Below are 26,615 nucleotides of genomic sequence, written 5' to 3'. Positions count from 1 at the left end.
TATGACTGAGTAAGTAGTGCATCTTAAGATGAGCTTGAGAGGAAAACATTTAATTCTTGTTTTGCAAAATCAATATAATTCTTTTGTTGTTAGTTTAGTTAGTTTAGTATTGCTATTTTTCATAAGCCTGGCTATACATGGAAAGAGATTATCTTGTGTTCCCCATCTAAGCAAAATATCCACTATTAAAGTTGCCAGAACAGCAAATCTGGGGTTCGAACCAAAAACTGATATTTATTTCAATTGTCCATATCTGAATGGATTTTTTTTTTTTTTTTGGCTATAATACAATATAATTGATATTGAAATTTATGCCTTTTTAGCCAGTGGATATACTTGGAAATGACTGTTCCCTGTTCCTCCAATCCAGCTGAAATATTTCAAGTCAAAAAGTAACAGTTGAGATTTTGTGTTACCTGTCTTTTGTAGTGAAATGTAGCATTTTGCTCATGTTGGGAGGCTTTGTTGTAGAGGTCAGGAACTTTTGGTGATGCACAATATAATTAGTTCAGAGAACAAAAGCCAAAAGGTTCTTGGAAGTTTGTTTCAGCTGTTCATATCTTCAGGGCAATCTACAGAGTAAGGTATTACTTTTTATGGCACTATCTGAGTGCAATAACCTTATCTAAGTTATGCAACTTAGCTATCTGTGGCAGCCTATCTTCTTCCTCTCCACTAACACATGCTCATCCATCTCCCGAAGTTAAGCGTTCAGCCTCACATTCCTAACTTTCCCACAGTCCTCCTGTATCCCCCACCACCCCAATCCCATCCTTCCCTACTATTTCCACTACCTGTGCCTCTGCCCCAACCTTTTGGAAACTGAAATCTCAGCCTTGTGTAGATTCCACTGCAGGCTTCGTTAAAGCCTACAGTAGGTGATGCAGGGTGCTACTAACATCCAGAAGTTATCTCACTTCAAACTGATCCCTAATAACTAGGTCTTGTGTGGGAGAGGGGCTTCTGACCTCCAGGGCTAATTATTTCTTTTCCATGCATTTTGTGGCCAGGAAGAGCTAATTTCAAATTTCTGGATGCCAATGCTAAAATAATATAGTCTGGAGAAAACACTGGTAAGTTAGGGTGTCTCATCCAAACTAGATGAGTATATTCCATCTGAATACATGTCCAAGCTAGGTGAGGTGGATCATCTTCTGGAGATACCAGGGCCTCATGGTGGTGCCATAGGTTTTCTAGATACATAAGAATTATTCATTTGTTTCTTCACTGATTACTGAGTGAGTCCCTTTTCCTAATTTTTACATGATTACAATAGGATTGATGTCTCCCACCTCTCCAAGATGCACTTGAATTATTTGTATGTTAAATGTGCTCACAAGCCATGGTTTAACCAACTGTTACAATGTCTTAATTCACGTTGTCCATGTCCAAAATTAGGCACTGATATTAGAAATGATCAGAAATTTGTGTGTTTGTAGATTTAAAAACAGCATTGGTTAGACTAAATTAGATTTCTCTTTGGAACACCTCAGATAACACAACTTTCCTCTGCATGAGACTATGAGCTGTGAATTTGTTGTGTATTTACAATACTTTCACAGACTAGAAATGCATCATGTAGTTTGTCAGGCTGGTATTGAGGTTTATAATGTCTATAATGTCAGGCTGGTTTATAATGTCTAAGCAGCATGAGAGAACAACAGCTAACAGGCCACGAGAAGCTTCAGTTACACACTAGGCAGTACAGGATTTGAAAAATATAAAAGTTAAAACCTAAGGCATCATGTGAATGAGTAATACTTGCATACGGAGATGCTCCTTTTGAAGCAGAGTATTTTGCTGTTGACATTCACAGGACTAAAGACCTAGTTTTGTTTGGAACACAGTGGAAAGAAGTGATGGAAGGCATTCCTTCAGTATAAAACATTCAGCAGCAGTTTTCAGACACTGAGGACCAGCCTGGATTTCACTGAGTTGCTGAACTTGGTGTTGTTCAGTCATGGACTCATGTTTTGATCTGTGCACCAAAAGTACCACTGTACTTAGCTACTGATTTCAGTTTGTGAGCTTTTTCTGCTGCTAAAGGAATTTTTCCAGGAGTCAGCCAGTTTGTACCGTTAGCACAGTTCTACTTTCTTATTAGTAGGTATGAGTATATTGTAGTTTATAGTTATTGGAACGGCAGAAACCTTTTACTCACCATTAATGATTATAAGGGCATTCAGTATATATGGATGTGATTCTTCTCCTCCATCAATAATCTGTAACATAAAATGCAATAATGTGATTTTAATTTTTTAATATTTCAAGCTTTACTTGTAATTTTTTTTTTCACAGAAATCTGTGTGAGTGGGAGTTTAAAAGCAAATGAAGTCTTCAAAACGTGTGTTGCACACTTTGCCCATGTACTTGCAGTTTCTTTTACAAGCTGCACTTTAATTTCAAAACTTGAATATGTAGATACTGTTTTATGCACAGTGATAATGAATTGTCATATGCAGTGATAACAAAGTGTAATGGTACAATATATGTGCAATAAAACTTCAACATGTAGGAGGAGTCTATTGACATTTCAAATGTATGGATGATCTGTCTGAACAAGATATCTGCAGTTATTAAACTGCATGTGTATATGGTTGTGGGGTTTTTCCCTAAAGTCCCCATCCTTATTTCTCATGTATCAATGTAAACCTGAATGATAGCAGTTAATTTTAAAATGTGAGATCAATATCAATCCTTCAGCATTTGCATCTGCCAAACTCTGGAACCAGTTTTTCAATGGAGTCGGTCACTTTCCCACAATGATACTGGGTTTTTAAGAGTCACCCATCTTAAAATCTGACTAATTTTGAAAACATCCAAAATGCAGAGTGTTGAAACACTCTGTTTCAGAAGAAATTTGGTCAGGAAACAGATTCTACTCAGTGTTTTCTGTAATCGACCCTTCAAGGTCAAAACCCTGCCTTTAGACTGGGCAAGGACATATGTGGGTGGTAGTTTTCATTTAAAAAAAAAAAAAAAAAGGAAGCAGAAGAAGTTGATTAAAAACTTTGCCTGCTTAGATAAGAGTTAGATATTAAGCATTTGCCTGTGCCAGCTGATACCAATTAGGAATTATCTCTCTTGTAGCCGTCACTTGGTTTGGCAAAAATTATTTTCCTCTATTAGGCAATTGGATTAAATGATCAAAATCTGACAAAAACTGTGAAGCAACACCTTGAGTTAATTGTAGTTCAGGTGAATCAAAATCATAAGATGAGATTTCTGGCCTTTTTATTTACAATATTTTTACTGCCATTTGCTGAGGTTTTAAAAAGACAGTGATTTCAGATTAAAACTTAATTTCTCATTATGAAGATAAAATAGGTCATTCTGACAATTTCAAAGCTTTCTTTCCAAACCTCGAAATTTCATGGGAAGTAGGATTTTTTTTTCTGACTTTGGTTAAAATTTTTATATCAAGTCAGTTCTAGGCCTCACGGTTGTTTCTCTCAAAATTGTTCCCATCATTATATGTCAAAACTCGGGTCTAGAAGAACATGTGCATTTGAATCTGTCTTGAATATTCTGGCAATACTGTTGTCTTACACATCATACACGTGTTAGAAATTACCACAATTAATATTCCTAGGGACTGCATTGCCTTGATTTTTGCTGTTTGTCAGCATTCTGATCTTGTGTTGTTCATTGCTTCTAGTGGAAGTTGCAGATGTTTATCACACTGGAAAAAGAAGTCCTACATGCAAAGCTGCATGTACAGAAAATAAATTACTTATATGGAGGAAGAAAAACCGGGCAAATTGTAGCAAAAGTAAAAATCCCTTTTTTCCAGAATTGCTGTTATATTTTTCCATTTTCTTTATCTGCAACCTATATTAGAGCTTAGAATATAAAGATGGTTTTTTTCTTCATTTTGTGAACTTCTATTCAAACATACAAATACAAGACATGCAGGAGTGACTGCTTAGGAGGGCTGTTCATGATTTTACTCACTGTGTGAGAAACAGTTGCATAGTGTTAAGTATGTCCAAGCCAGTCCAAAATGAGGTGTCTAGTCAAATAAAAGAATTAAGATTATATTCTCTAGGCATGCTACGGCAAGGAAATTCTTCTTTGTGTATCTCATCATATGTAACTATATCCCATTATGGTCTGTGGATTCTCCATGTTGCAAAAGGAGTGTTTGAGTTGTTAGTGCTTAGGTAAATGGGGTCCAAATAGGGCACTGAACTGGGGCTGAGGTGACTTGGGCTGTGTGCCCAGTCCTTCAAAGCCGTGCTGTGTGACACCAGACCACTCATTCTCTCCCCTAGTCGTCTGATTTGCGATGGGAAGTTCAGCATAACTTCCATAGGTTCTGTACAGCTGCTGACTAGTAGCAGTACTTGATTCCATAGAAATAATAGGCTCCTTCTTTTCCCCATTTGTGAAGGACAATTCAGCGCTACCTGAGTTGTGAGAGAAAAGCGGCTGTGAAACCTGCACAGAAGCAGTACCGGGCGAATTACTTGTTGGGCAGCCGGAGGTGGGGAGGGCACAAAGCTGCCACATGAGCAAATAAAGATTTCCACTCAAATGAGGAGGCAGTGGGTGCAGTCAATCCAATACAAAGCCGTGTGCTAAGTGCTGTCAGTTGAGCTTGAATCACATCTCTAATACTGTTGAGAAAGTAACGCGAGCTGCATTTCATTATGTGCCTTTCTAATAATATCTTTTTTTCTTCCCCCTCCCCAGCCTGCTCCAGAGACAACTGGTGAGTTCTGTTTAGAAATCTATTTGTATGCATGGGAGGCAGTCAACAAAACCAGCTGCTCATAAACATCGCTAGGACAGACACAGATTTATAATTACTGTTATTGTTATTGCATTAATTTTCACACTTCATAAAGATAACAGCAAGGGCTAATGTCCTACCTCACTTGTCTTTTTATTTTTCAGAAATAGACATAGATGGAGGAATTGATCAGGACATCTTTGACATAAACAAAGGTTTTTCAAAATTCATTCTCTTTTAATTTTTCTTGATAATTTTCATTAGAGTAGTCACAGATCAATAAAATAAGCGAATGTTAATCTCCTTTTCCCTTTAGCTTTAGGACTGGACCTTTTTGAGGGAGACATCAAACTTCATGGGGTGAGTTCAAATATGATACAAAGCAAAATGTGTCATTGATTTAAATGTAAAGTATCACTAACATGGAAATAACAGATGCATCCTGCTCCTGCAAACAATAAATGCTGTTTATGTGACAATAAACTGAAGATGATTGGGGATGAAATTCTACAAAATGTTATCGACAATGAAGGGGTCAGCAGCATTTGCAGAAACATTATCCAGCATGAGATCTCTTCAGTGATTAGATCAATATTATTAGCTTCTTGTTTCCTTTTTTACATTTGCACTTTTAAGAGATTAGGCAGCACTGATAATCATCCAGGCAAGTTTGTATAAAATAATTTCTTAATTTATCTGTACAATATTTATTCTGAGCAAATTAAATTTACTGAGCAGCACTGCAAAACCTTCATCCTATAAATAGATTGACTAAAACCAATGAAAAATTCCGATCTGTAATACCACATTTTAAGGCATCTGGCCAGCATCCTTATCTGATCCACTAAAAAAATTTACGTTTATATCTCAAATATATCTAGTAAGAAACCCCCAATGTGTCTTGAACTCTGAAAGTACTCTGAAAATAGTATTTTACTTTCCCTTTTGGGAGATATGCTGAATATGTCACTAGAAGCAAGGACAGAACTTGCTAAAGGCACAGAAACAAACCCTTGCATTATGAAAAATTATAATATGATTAATCTCTGTACAGTTTTCGGGACTTTCGATCTTAAGGCGTCCCATAGGAGCTGAAGCTCCCATGCACATGCACCAAAATCTCAGGTAATTTCTATGGAGAAAGTGCTGCAGAAGTTGGAGACACTGGTAGAAGGGAGTGAAGCAATTTCAAACCCAAACCTCAGACCTCTGAGTAATCTTTCAAGGTTTTTGAGCTCGTTGTTTTCTTTTATGTCTTACTTGAAATTGCAGGTTTGCTTTAGCACTATTGTAGTCCCTAATGCTGAATCCCTTTTTACTGAGGACTGCATATTTATTTTCCTTCTTGGATGCAGGAACGAAACGCCATCATTGGTGACAGCTATCGGTGGCCCCACGTTATCCCTTACGTTCTTGAGGACAGCCTGGGTACGGTATTTGCCCTTCACAATGTCTGTATGTTGTGTTGATTGCAATGTTAACCCGGGTTGATAAAGCTCCTGTGGCATCCTTTCCCCTTTAGAGTCAGGAGCAGGCCATTTCCCACAGCAGGAATGGGGCTGAGCATGCCCCAATGGGATTTACAATCTTCACATCAGTGCTGGCTCTCATCTCCTTTCTTGAATTATTATCCTGCTACAGCCCAGCAGGTTGTTTTGGTTTTGGAATCCTGTGTCTGAGACATGAAACTCTACAAAGCAGAAGTGAAGAGAGGGGACTGAAGATATTTTTAAGGCCATTTACAGCATCTATACCAGTGAAGGCAAAATGGCATTCTGACAGGCAGTTTGCAATGGCACATTGCCGAGTACCCTAATGTGTGCCAGGGACACATCATAGTTTGACTCCATCCTTTAAATCTCTGAGTTGAAACTATGCAAGTTGCTTAGAGGAGATGACATAGATATAATCTGAAAAATTCAAGTCCTGCAGAAATTCAGTGAGGGATCTGTAGCCTGCATTCTGCACTGGGTAAAATATGAAGTCTTCATTTCCTATCTATTTAATACTTGTTTACATAAATCTCAAAAAATTAAATGAAAGAATGTACAAAATTAAGACCCCCCCACACTATCCTTTATATGCTCATCATGTCATATTTCATACATTTTATACAAAGAAAAATTACACAGGAGCAAAACAAGAGCAAGATACAGTTCTGCAAGACCCTAATTTATGTTTTTTTTAGGTTCCTACTTGAGTCTTAATCCAACAAAAAGCCTGTTTATTTTGATCAAAGATTGCTGGAGCAAGACCCACCCTTGGGACTTGCTCCATACGGATAATAGTAGAAATCTGTCAGTTCAGTATTGACAAGAACACTGTTTGCTTTGCAGAAATGAATGCTAAGGGACTCATCCTCAAGGCATTTGAACAGTATCGACTGAAAACTTGTATTGACTTCAAACCTTGGGAAGGGGAGAAGAATTACATATCTGTGTTCAAAGGAAGTGGGTAAGAGAAGCAATTCAAAATAGCTTTCATTCTGTTTGCTTTTGGGCTATTTTCATGGCCAGTATTCACTCTAAAACTCATATTCCTGATTATTATGTTACATTTTTGTTGTCTCCATTTCCCCAGTCCTTTTTAAGCCATCATAGTTTCCAAAAGAGGTATTACCTTAGTAGTAATGAACAATTTCTACTGATATTATTCGTAAATATAAGAAGAAATCAAGTCCTTTAAGAGGTAATTTTCTGGACATGGTAAAAGGTGTCAGAAACAAAGCATTATGTTCTTGACTGATCTTTGGATATATGGAATATCACTTTCAGATGGTCATTCTTAATATACCTTGGCTTTTAGGGAAAAAGAAAAACCAAGGAGAAATATGATAGTTCTTGCCGTGGGACAATGAATTTGTTTGAATGTAACAATGGAAGTGCATTTGAACAATGTCACATGAGCATTCAGATAAAAGAGAAATATTTTTAAATTCTGTACAGCACTGAGATATTTTACTGATGTTTTACTTTATTTACCTCTTTTGATGAATAGTCATGCTATTTCATCTTAAAATTTGCAAAATATGACTCCAGTAAAGAAGTCAAAATTGCCCTGACTTCTTCCCTTCTAAGACATTCTCTGTCAAAACAGTGCAACAAGAACAGATATATTCTTCACTCTATGCTGAACCATTTCTCTTTTAGAGAAGGAGAACAGGGAGATCTTGATAGCCTGGTGAGGAAATTTGCTTTCAGAAAATAATTTCCTGATATGAGAACGCATTCATAAATGGGAAAAGATTTTCTGATAATAAAAATGTTTCTTTCCCTTTGGCTTGTTCTGAGATATTTGTAGCAGATAATTGTTTCAAAATTTCTTTGGTGTCTGGCTCTTTGTATTTTCTGCTGTTCATTCTGTACACATGACACTGAAACTCAGCTCTAAAAGATGTATAATTGGAGACTCAGGGAGCAATGCCTTTTCCTGTGCTAATAACTCCAGCTCTTTGAGCTAAATGGGAAACTCGTGTAGCTGAACTTCGTAATCCTTCATCCCCTAAAGTATGCATTGAATTTGCTAATAATTGTACCTGAAAAAGAACCACAATATTTAGCCTATGGCAAGTAGGAGCACTCTGGGCAATGTTTCATTTATATGTCTATTAAAAATAGATGAGTCATGGTGATGAAGATGAATCCTTCTAGTTGGATAACATATCTTGCCCTCACTGCCTGGAGTGTGGCTTGCCCTGAAGTGTTTCCATCACCTTAGCTGACACATCCACAGCAGAACTTTTGAAAAGGTTGGAGCTAAATGGTGCAGTCTCCTGAAAATGTCCATCCAGTTTCAGTGAGTCATCTTGGGCTGTACAAAGAAATCAGGACTGACCCTGAATGAACTGCCTTCGTTTCATGCCATTCCTCACTTCTGGTGTAATGGAACAAGGTGTAAGCTGGGTAAACCAACCCATTTTCTCTCTGTTGTTCCCACTGTTTTGGAGTTATTTTAATCAGTTAGGACTCTTCTATCTGCTGACTGAAGACCTCAGTCCAGAGGGTACAGTGCAGACAGGCACACAAAGTTCCTGGCAACATAAAATTTTACCACACCAAGTAAAGGTTGATAAATCATCTTTGCCTTTCTGGTCTTGGCTTGCATCTATAAAACAGAGGAATGTGGGGGAACTTCTGTGTCAAAAGGATTTGTAGTAGGCCATAAAGTCCTCGTCTGGATTACCCTTTTGTATTCAAATGAAGTAAGCCACAAAAGAAGCCAGCTGTCTTGTTGTATTGACCACCCTGTGTAAAAATGCATTTGTAGTCTCTGGTGTATGTACAGAGTCTATCAAGACCCTGTACAAACAGCCCCTCCCTGTACACATTCTGCACCTATCATTCACCTTGGCTACTACCAGTATTATGTTAACTCCAGCCTGGTGCTGAGCAAAATACATGAGGGATGTAATTATGAATTACAGAAACGTAGGATAATCGGATGTGGTAAGATGTGCCTGGAAAGTTCATAGAAGAGTCTGGAATGGATGTGCCATTTCACCTTGCTGTTCTCATGAAGAGCAGGATTTATTCAGCAGGAAAACTAGCATGGTGTTGTAGAATTAAATGATTAGCAGACCAGGGAGGATCAACATCATCTCTAGTACTTCCACATGGAAAATCAGGTTTTCATGGAGACCTCCTGGGAGGCCACTACAGCTCTTTGCCACTGTTGCACACAACAAAGGGAATCCATGCAGAAGTGGATTGACAGAGATCCCTGGCTAACCAGCTTGGTGCTGGTAAGCCAAAGTGTCTGTGAGCTGATACTGATGATCTGTGATACTATGGAAAGAAAATCAGCAGCAGGACATTAGTATGAAAATGTGCCTGAAATGAGTGGCATCGTTGCTACTGATGGCGTGTGTCTATTTACAGCCCAAAAAGAGGGATGGTGGGATTAATCAGAGCAGGTACTTCCCGTTCCTCCAGCCTCCGATAGCAATGCAGAAAGCATTGAGTCACAGGCAATACAGCTCTCACGCACCTGGGGAAAACTGGGACTTTCTCCACTTTCTCCCCCTCAAAGATACTGCTGACACAGGCTTCCAGGTGCCCATTGCTGTGGAATGCCATGTCCCACTCACCTAAGCTTTATTCTCAGTGCAGGGTGACACAGACCATGTATTTACTCCCTCTGTGGCTGTAGAATGACAGTGTTGTAGGCATTTGGCAGACCAAAGGCAAGGGGCAGCTGCATCCCCTGTTGTTTGGACGTCACTTTTGCCAAGTGTCCTGGATGTGCCTGTGGCCTGCTGTGCACTGTGCAGCAGCTGTGAAGCCAGAGGTGGCTTTGGTATGAGGTGGACCCAGGCCTGTGATGGACTTCTTCTGCACAGCACATGAATCAATATGAGGCTTTGTTCAAGGAAAGACCTTGAAATTATGGATACTACATGTGCTCCTTACCAGGTCTCATGTTGTGATTATAATGAGTAATCAATAGGCAAGGCCTGTGTTGCTCTGTGGAAAATGAAATACTGGGGAATATGTTGCACTGATAAGTTACAAAGTTTGAAAGCACATGGTATGCTTGTGTTTTTAAATTTATGGGGTGGTAGGATTGCAAATCCTATGGTATATTTTGTGCCCGATTAATTTTATGTACTTCATTGGGTAAGTATTGATTTATTTGCTGCATAAAATATCAATTTAAATGTAGCTCTCTGTGCCTGCTATTTTGTGGACACAGGGTGCCATTTTATTGGCCTATGCAGATAACTCACCAAATTCTTTCATCCTTTAAGAAAAACTTCCAGCACAGCTGCAGTTTTGCTCTTACTTGGGAGCGTGTGAGAACAGTGAGTGCTCTAGTGCAGCAGCTCACAGAGAGCCAGAAAGAAAAGAGCCTATGAAAAGCACTGTCACATCCACCAACCTGTCAGATGGTAAAGACACCATGCAGAAGCACACCTTGCCTGGCAGCCACAGCCCCATGCAAAGTAAAAGGCCAAAACACTACAGAGAAAAGCAGGCAGAGAATGTTCATTAACCCACTTCTTCTTATGATAGGGACAGGCTCAAAGAGTGCTCACAGCTACATACTGTGGTCTAGCTGAAAATTGTTAATTTGCAGTAACTGAATTGCTCTAAATTATGTGCCCATGGCCTTTGATGTCCCAGAGTACCAAAGTGATGCCTGGGGCGGCCACCTAAAAACAGAGACTGGACAAGAATAAGAGAATAAAAGGAGGTATTTATTTGAAGGGCCTTCAAAGGTACACCCTGGGCAGTCAAAAGGCTCCACCCAAGATGGACCCCAGGTCACAGGTTCTTCACACTTCTGTAAGTTTGGTTCATTTGCGTTTCAGGGTTAATTCTCCAATTATAACCCCAATTAATGATGTAATTACCCAAAGTTTGCCCCCCTCTTCAGAAGCTTTTAGTTTACACATTTTGGGGCCTGGTGTCCTTGAAGAGCAAACCTAGAGAGGGTTTGTTATGTCTAACCAGCATGAGAGAACAACGGCTAACAGGCCACATGAAACTTCAGAGTTACACACTAGGCAGTACAGGATTTGAAAAATATAAAAGCTAAAACCTAAGGCATCAAAAGAAATCCTCATCAGTTTTCTTTTGTCACAAATAGCTCAACATTTTTCTTCTAGTAGAGCCAGAGATGAGGAACTTCTTGTTCATCAAAACAGAGCTAAGTGTGAGAGGAAGGGATATGATAAGGAACAGATCAATGGAGAAGTGCTCTCTGTAACAAAATGTGACCTCGATGCTCAGGTTAAAATCTACCTGTTGAACAGACTGGTTCTGGGGTTCTCATGGCATGGGGATGGTGTGTATCTCAAAGAGTCCTCTCTCCTTTAATGTCAATGCCAGCTGCTGGTCCTCAGTGGGAAACATGCAAATGGGCTTGCAGCAGCTCTCCATCGGTGCCAACTGTGACAGGATTGGGACAATCCAGCATGAATTCCTGCATGCCCTGGGATTCTGGCATGAGCAGTCACGGTCTGACCGGGGTGACTACGTGACCATCGTCTGGGACAGGATTCAGTCTGGTCAGTCACTCCTCTGCTTTTCCTTTCAGGCTCTGGTGTTAGTGTTTTAGCTGTGGAACATCCCTTCCAGCCATCCTTTGGTGGTCATGCTATTCCCTCACCTAGACTTACTTTTCAAAGCTAGTATATCAATAAATGAGGTATCAAGGAACATCTATTTGAGACAGAAATTCTCATTTGTTGTTGCTGTTGTAATTCCTTGTGCCATGACGGTTTCCAAAGCCCTAATTAGAGATTTGAATCCTGTTATGCTACATGTTGTACCATGGAGGAGCAGAAGAGGATAATTTAATTTGTTTAAATGAATACTCTAAAAGGACACTTACTCTAGAAGCCCTTAACGAAATAAAAATAACTAAAAACCCTCCCCAGTCTGAAAAACCCAGTGTGACCAAAGCCAGTAGAAAATCTCCAGTGAAAACACTGGTCCTTCTCCTTCTGCCTGTCTGCTACACCTGGCGCAGGCAGCAGAGCTGAGATAGAAGAGTGTGCAGAGGGTGGGCAGGCAGAAGAGACCTTTTAGGGTCTGTGTCACGCCAGCAGTTACTTTAGCAATGCAGCCTGTGAACTGTAAGTGTTGGTATATTTGGCACAAGCCTGAGAGCTGGCACAGAATTCCTCAGGACTTTGCTCTGTCTCTGCCTCTTTAGCCTGTTGTCGTCCTCTGTGACTTTCAGGCTGTTCAAAAACAAAGTTATACACACAGACTTGATGCTTTCCTGACATAGGCACACACAGAAAACTGAGAAAGTAGATAATGATTAAATCTAATGCATTCTTATTTAGTCATGATCAACAGTCAGGTGCATATTCAATTATAAATTACAGAAAATTACCTAGACTCCGTTATTTGATTTCCATTATATTTTGCTGACTCTTTAGTGACAAGCTGCACTGTTGTTAGACATTTGAAACTGCTGCAACTTTTTTACACAGACCAGAATATAGTTACTGTATTTTGACTGATTTAAATCTTGACTCCCCATTGGGTAGTAAGCAATAGGTTTTTTGCTCTTACTCCAGAAAACACCTGTACAGTTAAATTCTGGAAGCTTATCTGATGACAATTCTAACTTGTTTATTGTTACCTAAAATGACTAGCAATTAAACAACAGAGAATACAGATTAGAAACAGTCGCAAATTGCAGTAATTTGAGTACTAAAACACTCTCTAAACTTTTGGGTATCACAAGCCCATCAAAGTTTACAAGTAGTTTCACAGGAAAAAATTTTCTGGTAGCAAAAACCTTGCTTCATCCAGCAGAAGTCATCAGTGGCTGAAAGAGGACAGTAAATAACCCTAGACTGGAAATAAAACTGTTTTACAGAGTAAGTGCAAGTAAATGGCTATAGAAAATACTTTGGGATTTGATGGATTCTCTGTCACTGCAAGTCTTTACATTGAAACTTGATTCTCTTGGGCAACAGACACCTTTCCTTTTAATTTTGCCATTCAGGTAAAGAACATAATTTCAATAAATATGATGATAAAACATCAGACTTCCTGAATGTTCCTTATGACTACAATTCTGTGATGCACTACAGCAAGACTGCATTCATGAATGGAACTGAGCCCACCATCCTCACCAACATACCAGACTTCATGGATGTCATAGGACAGAGAATGGATTTCAGTGAGTACGACCTCCAGAAACTGAACCGGCTCTACAACTGCAGTAAGTTCCCCCATTTATTTTATATGATATGCTTCTGGCATTTGAAAGAAATGAGGGTGATACATACATGCTGGACCCATCCAGACACAAGTGAAAGAGATGTTAATATATTTGGAGAAGTGAATTGTGTTAAAAACACAATATAATAAATAAAATAATAATATAAAAACAAATAAAATAATAAACATTAATAAAATAATAAAATAATACTACAGCTAGAAATAACATCCCTCCTGCAGAAACACTGCTGAGTAGCAGAGGTTTCTGTGCAATTTGATCTGACCTTTAGTTAAAAACCAGCTTTGCTCAGCAGCTGATTTTTGTTCATCCCTTGGGTGGCTGTTTAAAATGTGTGCTTCTGCACAAAGCCTTTTGTTTTTTCCCTGTATTATTCCACAGCTGTTGCTCAGACACTGCACAGAAATGAGTGTGCTGTCATACCTACTCCTCTTTCATGGAATCTGTGAGACAGAGTGGATATTCATGCAAATAGGGTACAGATACTGTTAGGAATAAAATGCAAGCTTTTAAAATTTTCATGTTTAGTTTCAAATCTGGTCTCTTATAAAAGTGGTCAAAAGAGTTATTTTGCTCAGGTGGGGTTTATTTTACAAATGTGAATTAAAGTAAGAGAAATCTAGATAGTTCTATTATCAAACTGGAATATAATTCTGTAATTGTTGCTGCATTCAATGTGCTCTGGCACTCAGAAGAAAACTTTTATAATATCCTAAGTAGTGAGTACTGGCTTACAATTATATTTTAAGCCTCATTATGCAGATACCTTAAACAATTATCAAACTGATTTATTAAAATGGTGCAGTTTTTTGAGTGTACAATTCTGATGAAAATATTTCTATCCATGTAGGTCTAAACTGAACACACACTTACCTGCAGCCTTAGCTTCTAGCACTCACTGCACAGTCAATTAGGCATTATAAACGTGCTTACAGCTAGGGAAGTCTTTAACAGGGGATGGGGTCCTTCTTCCTCTCCATTGATCTTATATAGTTTCCATCATTCTCATGCATTACAGAAATACTTCACAGCATTTTAAGTTTATTCTTAACCCATAAGCACATTCCGCAAATGAAAAAAACCTCGGTCCAGTTGAAATCCGTGACAAAACTGCCACCACTTTCAGTGCAATCAGGACCTGCCCTGCTCCCCAATCCATCTCTTGGCTTCATGTGATGTGTATAATGTGGATGATATTTGCAGAGACATATATACTGTCAGATCACCCACCTGTGCCAGGGAGGATGGTGCTTCATAGGTCCTAGCCCTCACCCATGTAAAAGATTACTTCATTTGCTGAACATGATTTAAGGAAGTGTTTAAGCTGAATATCTGCTAGAGGCCCATGTGGACAGGAAATTGCATTAAAAATGTGAATCCTGGTACTTGAATTGAAGAAAAAAACCCGCACCATAAGAAATTCTGTCTGATAATTTAGTGCTGCTCCAATCTGTACTTCACTGCTGTCTTTCAGGCCATATGGTAACAGTAGATTGTAGTCTGCTTTCCCCTTGCAGCACAGGGCTTAACAGAACTGACCATGGGGTTTCCCTCTGCCTCTAGAAATTAGGACTTGGCACTCATTCCCCATGTGTTTTCTTCTGAGTCCAGTCTTTCACTACATTTCAAGCAAGTATCAGGCTTTTGGTGCAGATGGAATTCACAACCTGCCTCACTCATTGCCCCTTCCCCCGTTTCAGGAATGAATCTCAGAAATACACCGTGAGCTACTGGGTCTTGCCTTTCTCTCTTCCTGTCATTCAGGTCAACACTCCATGACAGCCAGCACTTTCTAATTAAGGTCATTAGGTTGCTTCCTTCCTGTTTGGCCAAATCAGTTTCATGTTTTGTTTTGTGTTGTGATTTCAAAGAGTTTGTTCATCTAATAGTTCTCCGTTTTAGCTTACCTTCTTTTTCCAGCAGTCAATGTAACATTTGCTGCCAAGGCCTTTTCTTAGTTTTTGCAACATCCTACTGATACTGTGTCTTAAAAAATAGCACTCATACAACACTTCTGATTATCCTGCAGCCTCTAGAGGGTTTTTAGCTTTCTGTGAGGACAGCACAAAATATCTGAGCAGTAGAATTGATTTGGCAGCAGTTCATACTTAAGTACTTCCCAGAGCTACAGCTTAAGTGAAGCATTTGGCATGTTATTGAGGTTGAGTTTTGTGATACTCAAGGTCTTTTTGTTATGCAGTGAAATCTTTAAACCTTTAAGCCACAATATTTTATATGTAGTTTAATAAGCATTTCATTAGCTTAGTTGTTTTCAATTCACGGCTGGTATTACACATGAGCTCAGATGTGGTACAATGGAAAACAAAAGTAAGACCAGGGATAAACCTGGACTGTGCTATCTCTCACCTATCCAGAGTTTGCTTTAGACAGAGAAAATGTTTCATATGGTCTTCTCCCTTTCATATCCAACTGCACAGTCTTCCTTCACTTAATTTCTCACTTGTTGTATGAAAGACATTGTAAAATTTGTATGACATGAAATATCCACTGGTCCTTTGCCAAATGGGTTTTTTATCAATTCAGCATTTGGAAAATCAAGGTTTGTTTATTAGAGTGAAACAGCTTCTGCTCTTCTATATTTCAAAATAAGCATTCCAGCTGATGCATTAGTGAGCTTGGCAAAGCTCAAAATCTGTGGCCATGTGTGGACTGGCCCAAAGAAAGCAGAGGAATGAATGGGAAGTCTCAGGACTGTAATTTGAAGGTGTGTGAATTGGGTTGGTATTAGTGTTTCTTTTATAAATTAAAGATGTGATATGATAATTAGCAGATGCCCTCCTGTGCTTGCTTAGGGCCCAGAGTGTTCCTGATGAACACTCCTGATGACATCTTATTAATGTCAGTGTTAACCACCAAGTGTTTTGAGTTCTTGAACATTGTATGTATAAATGCTGATCATATTTGAAGCCACTGATTACTTGGTGTTCGCATTTAGTCTTTCTCTGCTCATGGCTTTGGACCTTCAGAACTAAAATGTGTTATGTAATAGAGATTCACAATTTTTTTTTTTTTTAATGTCGTAGCCTCCTCCCTAAGTTTCATGGACACTTGCAGTTTTGAACTTGAAAATATATGTGGCATGATTCAAAGTTCAGATGATAACAGTGACTGGCAGCGTTTGTCTCAGGTTCCTGCTGGGCCAAATACTGATCACACTAATATGGGAGAATGCAAAGGTATGAGAAAAAAACTCTTATCTTTCTGGGAAGGGTTTTCTGCAGCGACACGCGAGTTCACTTCAAGCTTGGCCTTGTTATCTGTTTATTTTCTGACAAATTACAGTTTATTTTTTAACTAAGCGACATAAACCTACATGCTTAGGGACACCATGTGATATGTTTGATTTTCTGCTTATTTCAGAAGATCGAATGTCCTTATCTCTTTTGAGCTGTATTTTAGTCTTAGTGCCACATCCTGTCATGAGAGTTATATAAAGTGTTGAACCTGTGGTACAGGCACACCCGATAGACTGCTGCTTTTCTGCATAATTTCTCAGTAAGTCCTTGGGAAGGAGCAGGATTTTGAAGTGTATATTATCAGGGTGGAGATGAAAAAAACAATCAAGCTATAGATGTATCTCAACCTGTCAGAAAGCTCCAAGAGTTCAGGAGCTTAAACCAGTCCTGCAGAGAGTTATTGACACTGGGTAAAGAGCAAAACCCCATGGTTTTGAGTACAATTTGCTAGAGATAATGAAATGAGGACAAAAGCCGCAAAGAGAATGGTTCTGCCTTTGGAAAATGTGAACAGGTAACAGTCCTCAGTCAGAGATTTGTACAGGATCTACCTAACTCTGTCCTGACTGTACCTTCTAGAGTTATTACAATGCAGTGTTAAGAAAAACAGTACACCAGGAAAATTCTGTTTTCTCTCCCCTCTCTCTACTGCTCATTTCTCATTGACTTTTGGCAGATTCTGGCTACTTCATGCATTTCAACACCAGTGCTGGAAGAGAAGGAAGCACAGCTGTCCTGGAGAGCCGAATTCTGTATCCCAAAAGGGGCTTCCAGTGCTTACAGTTCTATTTATACAACAGTGGTAACGAGGGCGACCGGCTGAATGTCTGGGTCAGGGAGTACACGTCAGCCAATCCAAATGGTACTCTGAGATTCATCGAAGAGATTAAAGGTATGGAATAAATTGCATTTTGTTTTAATCTAGACTCAATATTTTTCAAAGTACTGGGGGAAATTATTGTGGCAAAGTCACTCATTTCCTAGTGTTGCTCTTTGGCTTCTTCTCTATCTATGTAAGCGATTCGTTGCTGGTGAAATTATACCTGATGGATCGTCAGTCAGCTGTTTTCCTATAGTATAATAAATTACCACAAATTTCAAACTCTCACATTGTCAAAACAGTTTTCTCACCAAAATTGCTTAAATTCCATGAGCAATCATTTTAACTGTTCTGGAATTGATGGTATCAATAGTAGCTGATGAAGTTGGAATATTAGAGTAAATGACAATTGATAAGAAAGTATAATAAAGAAATGGAAAGCAAAAGTGCCCTGGAATACCTAATATACAAGTTTAAAAAAGATAAATAAAATTTAAATGGCTTTTTAAACAAGGTTTGAAATTACTTAACTGAAATATATGGGCAGCAGATCATGTTTTGAGTTCTAGTTTGAAAAAGATTGAAACCTTGTGGTTTTAGGAGCCTACGGCCTACAGAATGAGGCCAGCTAATGGACAAAAACTCTTTAAGCTAGAATTGCCAAAGTCACCATATGATTAAATTACTTTCTTCATTATTTAACTATTATGTGGTCTCCACTGTAGCTACATCAAGTTCAGAAGGGTCTGAGCAAGTTCTTTTACTAAATAGGTATAATTTCTGTCTCTTTTTGTCCCTTTAGGCTCAGCTGCTGCTGGTGCCAGTTTTCTCTTTTTTTTTTTCCACTCCTTTCTTCACCTCTATGGCTTCACCCTCTGTGCCATCTGTGCTAACAGGTATCCTTAATGTAAGTGTTACTAAGGCAGGTGTAGACTTCACATCGGTCTGAGCCCTCCAAACTCTTTCAAACCCTACTTTGAAGTCAAGATTAATTTCTCCAGACTTCCTTCTTCCTCACAAACACTCTTTTGTGTCTATTAGGTCCCATCTCCCATTCCTGCTTTCTCAAGTCCATAATTTCCTTTGAAGTCTCTGATCTCAAAAGTGGGTCCAAAGAGGCACCCTATTTCGACAATCTGTGGCAAAAGTTTTAGGAATGGTTCAAGACCATTTTTCCCCCAAGCTGTTTCACTTCTCTCATGTGAGAAGTTACCCTCACCAATGGAGTCAACAACCTGGAAGAAACAGTGACACTACAGCCCCTTCCATCCATGGTTTGACACCCTCACCCTGGCTGAGCTGCTCATGGGTTTGCACTGAACTATGAAGCTTAGGGACAATCCCTGAACCCTTCCCACTGGTCTGTGGCTGTGGGGGATTTTTGCACTGCACATATTACTTGTAAAATTCCTTTAGCTTATGCAGAAGGCAATTGAATGGAAAACACTGGGGTGCTTTTCTCCTTGTTTCTGGGTTAATTTTGTACCTCCTAATTATAACACTAATGAAAAATGTCAAGAAATTAAGACTCATATTTGAGATCCATTGTGTTGTGTTTAGGGTTGTTAGGAGAGTGATGCATGAGTTCTGCTCCTGGGATTGGCACTGCTTGTTCAATAAATGCAGCTGGTCTTCTGTGCAGATAAACAAGACCCAGAAAGCAAAAGAATTTGCTGCACATACTTTTAAAAAAGGGTGTTCTACTTTCATCGACCTCACAAGGCCCCTGTGCAGAGGTCTTTGCTTTTCTGTACACTGCTCTTGAAGTTACGTGGAATTTGCTAGTGCAGGCACTTTTGGATGCAGAATCAAACTTGCAGTGAGGTTTTATTGCATGAAGTAGGTTTTGCAAATGACTGGCTTTAATTTGACCTTAGTACCATTAATCATTTGATGGGTGAATAGTGGTTCTACATAGGCAAGCTTCCAACAAGCCATTTAAAAATACAAAAACAAATGAATGAACCAGTCTTGTAGTTCTAGGTTCCCAGAATCCTCTGGAGTATTTTTTGTTGAGGCATGTTATTGTTATTTGAATATAATTAGTTCTGAATTTTTTTCTTTTTAATAATACAGGTGAAACGATTTTTGTACATTTTATTATCACAATGTTTGGATTAATTTAATGAAATTTTATTTAAAAATGTAAAAGAAAAAGCAGTTTTAAAACACATCAACAAGTACTATTATGCATATTAATTCTGTTAAAATATTGTATTGAGCAAATATGATCTTGCACTGAAAAAGTAACATCTACAGAAGAAATATTCCATCACATCAGTGCCAGGGGAACTGAAAAATTCTTGCACAGTGTTGGTATAGGGTACACAGACCTGTGCAGTGTTTGACTGTACTGCTGATTCAGAAATCTTTACCCTTGTTTTACAGGTTCACCTGAGACTTACTGGCAGCTCCATCATGTTTCTTTGAATGTCACAAGTAAATTCCGGGTTGTGTTTCAAGGCGTGAGAGGAAATGGCTTATCAAATGGAGGCCTCTCTATTGATGACATCAACTTGTCAGAAACTCAGTGTCCCCACCACGTCTGGCATATCAGAAATTTCACACATCTCCTCAACACGAGTCCAACAGGGAGAGATGGGATAATATACAGTCCACCTTTTTACTCTAGTAAAGGATATGCTTTTCAAATCAGCTTGTATGTAAATGGTACCACTAGTAACCCATTTAATTTAGGAATATACTTATCCTTGATTTCTGGAGCAAACGATGATCATTTGCAATGGCCCTGTCCGTGGCAACAAGGCACCATGATCCTGCTTGACCAGCATCCTGATATTCGTCAACGGATGTCAAACCAAAGAAGTGTAACAACAGACCCTCTGCAATTATCAGGTCAGTCAACATCAAACATGTAGAACACAACCAAAAGACAAGGGGTCACATCTCTTCTTCATGTAAATTAGTGCAATTTTTTTAGCTTCTGGAATGTTTCATTATGTTTGCGGCAACAATAATATTGATCCACAGACAAGAAAAAAATTAAACCTACAAGCAAGTTTAGTTGGGACTCTGGATTTCAAAGTTGCATTTGCAGAAGAAGCACGTGGATGATCTATTCCTAAAGTTTCTCTCATATGCTCTGTGAGGATATATTTATTTCTGTTTTGATGAGAATGAAAGTTTTCCAGAAGGCATGAAAAGAAAAATACTGAATTAACAAGACAAGCAGTTCATACCAGATAAAAGTGCAGCTATCAAACAAATCCCTGCCCTCCTTGTCAAAGGTACAGTGATGTCAGCACAAGCCTCCAGATGGACAAAGTACTGATTCACATTATAAAATCTGTACTTGTTCAAGGTGTGAGAAGATAAGGGCTGTTGTCCACAATAACTTGGAAAGGTGGCAGTTGAGGTAAAAAGTAACTCTGAGAAATGGCAGGAATCTCTACAGAGAGAGATATTAAAGAAAACACCCACATTCATCACTGGATAAAGTTTGGATTTAAGCCACAATGGATTTCTTAATTTTGCCAAAAGAAACCACCTCTGCTACTGAATTAGCTTTCTGGAGTTTCAGACTAGAACGGAAGGAAAGAAGGCACAAAAACATCCAATTCACATTAGTTTAAAACCAGTATGTTTTACATTCCTTTTTTCTATGACACTGGTTTCATATGAAAACAAAGTGGGTAATCTAGAAAGACTTCATGTCCTTTCTGTAAATGAAAGACACGCCACACCATGTCCTCCATAGATGTTTGGAAAAGCACGTTTCCCTGTGCTTTCTGCTGTTACAGCTACAGTGCTTAGCCCTTTTCCTTCCCTGGCCCTGTGGACATGCAGTCTGTTTGCCCTCTGCTCCTTCTTCCTTGTTTATTCATGTATTGCAAATAGTCTCAGATTCCCAAGGGAAGCCTTGTAACACACACTCTTTCTCTAACCAGAGAGGTGTTGGAGCTGGCAGTTTTCTCTCTCTGTCAGATTATTCCATGGACAATCAGGCTCAGCTTTGAGATTTACAGCAGGGTGTGAGGAGCAGGCATCAGTGATCCGTGATCATTCAGGTTGTTCCAATACCCTGTGCCCCACATCTACTGCAGGAGATGCTCTCTTTTGAGAAGCACTGCATTAACTCGTGTTACAGATGATTCATGTGCTACTTATCTTCTTGACCACTACACTTTAAAGAGCTAAAAAGAAAATGCAACAGATTTTCAACTAGCTCTCCAATAACCTCACCTCCAGCAGGTTATTTTCTCAGTACCTCAGGCTAAACCACATAATTGAAGATCTCCATTGTCTTGTGCCTCTCATCAGTGAGGAATCTCAGGCAATTGAGGTTTCTGCTGAGAGACAAATCCAGAGTGGTCTCACATTCACATTCTTTTTTATTTTTTTTTCCTCCAGAATCCTCATCAAATTATACTTGGGATAGGCCAGATAAAGTGGGATCCGAAGCAACTTTTCCCAATGGAACTAAATACATGAGAGGTCCGGGAGTTGGAACAAGTGCATTTTTAACTCATAAGAGACTTAGAAGCCGCAACTTTATTAAAGAAGATGGTGTTTATATTCTTTTAACAATGGAAGGTATGTAAACATAGCTGATACTCTTTACAATGCAGTAAACAGCGTCAGATACTAAGTCACTAGGGCTGCAGATATAAATACACACGATGTACTTTGCACACAAGCAGTATTTGAATTATGCCTATATCTAAAGTCAAATCATATGTTTGAATAAATTTATGAACAGGTAAATGCACAGTATAATTCCGTTATCTCATGCGAAGGTGTATAAAACAATGCAAATTATTTTGAATAATTTGAATAAAACTATCTGTTTCTGAAAAAAAATCTAGAAGACATTTCCAAAATACATCATGCTCCTGAAAGGTAAAAAAGACTGTTTATCCATTACACCTGTGGACAGGCTCATTGCTCTTTATTATCAGAAATTATCATTCGAATAAGAAGAAAAATAACGTGGAGCAAAGACCTGATTTCTTGTGGGTTCACCGTGCAGATATCTCACATCTCCTGTCAACTGAGCCGAATCTTCCACCCACTGTTGTTACAAGTGCCAGCACCACCAAACCTGGCCCTACTGCCACCAACAAGCCCCCCACTGGCACTGAGAGCACCACCACTGCATCCACCACCACAACGAGCAGCGTCACCCGGCCCGAAGATCCAGAGGTTCCAGCTTTCTGCCCAGACAACCCCTGTGAAAATGATGGTGTCTGTGTTATGGTAAACAGAGCACCAGTGTGCAGGTAACTGCCTCTATTCACTCTCAAATGCAATTTTAGGATGAGTAATGAGAGTTTCTAAAAAAATAAATCTTTGCTCCTAATGAAACAAAAGACAGACTGTATCTGATTAAGGCAAGTACTTACAACTGCTCCTATGAGGCTGAACTTATGGCCAATTTGGGCAACAAAGCTCCTAACCTCAGCATTTGATCATTTTGAAGTACTCTGCTTGACTTCCCTGTAAATTATATTTTAAATGTGTTTATTATTTTCAGTAATGTATTACTCCAAGTCCTTAGAATTCCCAATAGCAAAATGTAGAAGAGTTGGATAAATGTAATTGAAAGAAAAGAGCATTTATATCAGTAGAGAAGATTTTTAATACTTGTTATGTAGGAAGCAGCATAGACATTATTTTAAAATTTGATTCAGAAATATTGTACAGTGCAAATTATGACCATGAATTACCAAAGTGTAGTTGCTTGCTGAGGAATAAAAGATTGTTTGCCCTGAAAGAAGATTAATATCAACTTTTATTTAATTCTCTGTGCATACATTTACGTAACCCACCTTCCTGATTAACATTGTTCCGGCTTGCAAATAAGCTCTGAGGCTGAAGGGTAGTAACCTTATGATGCTGTGCCAGGGCAGGTAGACTGGGGGAGTGCTGTGAGGAAAACATAAAGGCCAAGAGCCACAAGAGTAAGGATGACTCACTAAGTGTTGTATCTCCCCATTTAGAAACCTTTTAAAAAATACTTCTCATGCAACTCATCAGAAGCAGGTCACAAATATGAGTAAATGTCAAGAGTTGGCTCCAAGAAGACAAAAGTAAAAAACATGCTGAATATTATGCCTAATTTCAAAATTACAGAAAGAGAACATTTATTTTCTGACATCTCTGGACTCTTTGAAGCTTTAGTGCCTTTGTGACCTGCTTTCTGTCCTATAGAAATGTGTGACCAGCAGTCAGTTTCCACCCCAATTTTCTGATGGGAAATGGGTGGGAATGTGATACATCTGTTCAAGCTGAACCACCTGGAGTCCCCCCAGCAGGCAGTATCTGTGCAGTGCACTGCAAACAGACTTGTTTTCAGGGCTGAGGTAGTCCTGAATAAATGGCTTAGACAGGAGCTAGACAATCAGTACATAAGGAATAACCAAGGTTAGAAAGATGGGGGTAGGTGTGCACTCAGCAGCTCTGCATGGTTATGTTTCTTTTTCAGTTAGATCATAGGACCCTCGTGTGCTCACTGTAAAATCTTTTGGAGCCGATTGTGGTGCTGGGTAAGGTGATGGAATCAAAGCCTGGAGGTTGTTTTCAGTCCTAAAACTGGATGACTGCTGGGCTGTTAATTTCTTTTCCTACCTGCTTGTTGGGGGAAGGCAGAGGCAGCTCTTACAAGTTCTTTAAATCTGAAAATTTAAAAAAAAAAAAAAAAAAAAGAAGCTCCATAATCAGCTGCAACCAAGCATTAAGCAGTCCAGAGGATCAGGAAGGCATTTAAATTTTCTGGCAAAGGCTCTCTCTGAAGGCACAACCTGTGAAAGAGCAGGAAGATGAAAGAAACACATTTAGGTGTGTAAGGACAGTGGGCCACTCAAAGCAACTTTAAAAATAGAAGACCATTTTAAGGAAACTTCAGTATGCTTTGGGATATAGAAAATGCATCAGAGATGCCATTTTTCTGAAGTAGACCTTTTCACACCTTCACTCTGCAGGTGATAGCACATGTTTGTTCTTTTTCTTTCTAGATGTCCAGCAGGTGACAACTGGTGGTACATGGGAGAAAAGTGTGAAAGGAAAGGCTCAACTCAAGAAAATACTGTAATAGCTGTTTCTTCAACCATAACTGTGTTTGTTGTAATGCTTATTGTCACCATCACAACTGCAGTGTGCCTTAAAAAGAAATACAAGCAAGGAAGGGAGAATAAGGACAGCCTGACTCTAGAAGAAGTAAGTATTTTGCCTCTTTCAACAAATATACACACACACGCACGCATATCTATACTCACTAAAAGGTAAACAATCAAATTCAGTAAGAAGTAAATGGGAAGATGTCACCTTTTTGAAGCCTAAAGACTCAAGATTGGAAATTAAAGAGCTCCATTAAGTGCCACTAATTTATCAAACACCAAAACCCCACTTAATTAAAAACCTGTTCTCCTCCTCCACCCCTCATCCACTCTGCCCCAATGACAGCCTACATTGAGTGGGATAGTGTGAACAAAGGGGTTCATTTTCAATCTGTAATTAAACCATATTTTCTGCTCAGTAAACTTGTACTTTATCTATTACTGCCTCTTCTACTAAAGATCTCCCCTTCAAATACACAGATATGGTGCTAAAAAATGCATCCCAGAATGTCAAAACAAAAAGCAAATCTAAAAATAATTTTCCACATTCAAAGGCCATTTTTTAATGCAAGGCATGAAGCAGCCATGGAAATCATGACTTAGGGAAAGGTAAAAGAAGACAGCAAGTTAAAACTGTCTAGATGACAGGATCAGAAATGCCATGTATTGGATAGAAGCGCATTTGGGCATGTTTTCATAGGAATTTTCATACAGTCTGAGATACATGGACTCTTACATTAAATAGAGGCTTGTCTTGGAAATAGCAAGAGTGACAATAGTTTAGAGGGACTCATAGGGCACAGGAGAAATTTTGTTAACAAACTGAAGAGGAATGTCCTTCCAGAAAGCAGAGTTCCATTTTAAATTTTGTACTAATACTCTTTGTGTGATACCCCACTGAGTTGCAGTACCTCTGTGCAGTGTCAAATACTTGACACTGCTACTTTATGACCTTCCAATAAATAGTTTTGGTTTCTTTGCAAGTAATGTTCTTACATTGTACACATATTTCCCTTCCCTATATACTATTAAGATGTGGGTTGGTTTTTTTTCCCCACTTAGACTAAAACATCCTTCTGAAGATAATGCAAACAAGCATCAAAGACACAAGATGAACATCACTGCAAAACCGCAACTATGTCATGACCCTTTTTGTTCCTTTTATCTCAACCATCATGATAAAAGTTTATAAAGTCTGGAAAATAATTCATCATCTGGATAAAATACTGTGCTGAAGTCAGTGGAGTGTCTGACAGTGCTGTGCATCATCATGCAATGGAGAAAAATGTCACATGTTGTGTGACATGGCTGCCCTGTCCTTCAAGTCTCCCTGAACATGAAGAAAACATGAAAACTGCGTCCTGAATTTCAGTCAACACAGGAAAGTCTAAGTTTGCTGTATTATCATCATACAATTGTCTATAATAAAGGGAAGCTGGACCCTGTATTCACAGGGTACCCAGCAGTTCTCAGTCCTGCTGCAGCTGTCAGTCAGTAGTGTGAGAGTTTGTGGAGTGTGGGAGCGTCTGGTTCATTAAGTTACTTGGTTGTGATCTACTCACTATAAAAGAAACAACAAGTGATGAGGAAAGTGATAAATGAACCTCACAGACACACAAACATTAATGAGGAAGTCACAACAGAGATAATAATGAGGATCCAGAATGCTTCAGCCACTGATTGATGGTCCATTAGAAGAACTACTCAGGCAGAACCCTCAAGAATGTCAACCTGAACAATTATTAACTGATAGGAAGGGGAAAATATGATTAACATGAGTGTTGTGGAAAAGCTGAGGCTGCTTGAGATATGGGCTATCAGAAAAGGGTTGTGGATTTACATAAAAATGACTATGGGGGGTTTAGGGGAAGGATTAAAAGATCCAAAGAAAAGTGGAGGGATATGGGGCCAGTAACTGGAGAGACCCACCTGCAAAAGAGATCTGTGTGCCAATGACCAGAGGAGATCACACGTCTTAGGGCTCACGGATCTAGGTACTAGCACATGGAAGGACTTGCATGGAA

The 26,615-nt window shown here is 39.0% G+C and overlaps 1 protein-coding gene across 1 annotated transcript in view; it reads left to right on the top strand.

Moving 5' to 3' along the window:
• Window positions 1–26,063, top strand: part of MEP1B (meprin A subunit beta) — a 31,906-nt gene extending 5,843 nt beyond the window's left edge. The window contains exons 2-15 of the mRNA XM_042029097.1: window positions 4,696–4,714; window positions 4,900–4,950; window positions 5,052–5,095; window positions 6,091–6,163; window positions 7,072–7,189; window positions 11,566–11,744; window positions 13,202–13,420; window positions 16,483–16,635; window positions 17,372–17,587; window positions 19,904–20,371; window positions 21,887–22,069; window positions 22,506–22,755; window positions 24,490–24,691; window positions 25,654–26,063. Coding sequence (XP_041885031.1) covers window positions 4,696–4,714; window positions 4,900–4,950; window positions 5,052–5,095; window positions 6,091–6,163; window positions 7,072–7,189; window positions 11,566–11,744; window positions 13,202–13,420; window positions 16,483–16,635; window positions 17,372–17,587; window positions 19,904–20,371; window positions 21,887–22,069; window positions 22,506–22,755; window positions 24,490–24,691; window positions 25,654–25,671 — 2,193 coding nt within the window. The 3' untranslated portion in view covers window positions 25,672–26,063. The remainder of the gene's footprint in view (window positions 1–4,695; window positions 4,715–4,899; window positions 4,951–5,051; window positions 5,096–6,090; window positions 6,164–7,071; window positions 7,190–11,565; window positions 11,745–13,201; window positions 13,421–16,482; window positions 16,636–17,371; window positions 17,588–19,903; window positions 20,372–21,886; window positions 22,070–22,505; window positions 22,756–24,489; window positions 24,692–25,653) is intronic.
• The last annotated feature ends 552 nt before the right edge of the window (window positions 26,064–26,615 follow it).

The sequence above is a fragment of the Corvus kubaryi genome, unplaced genomic scaffold, assembly GCF_017639235.1.
Source record: "Corvus kubaryi isolate FWS band 111438036 unplaced genomic scaffold, C.kubaryi_AGA036_p1.0 37312, whole genome shotgun sequence".
NCBI lineage: Eukaryota > Metazoa > Chordata > Aves > Passeriformes > Corvidae > Corvus > Corvus kubaryi.
This window is presented reverse-complemented; position numbering and strand designations above follow the sequence as displayed.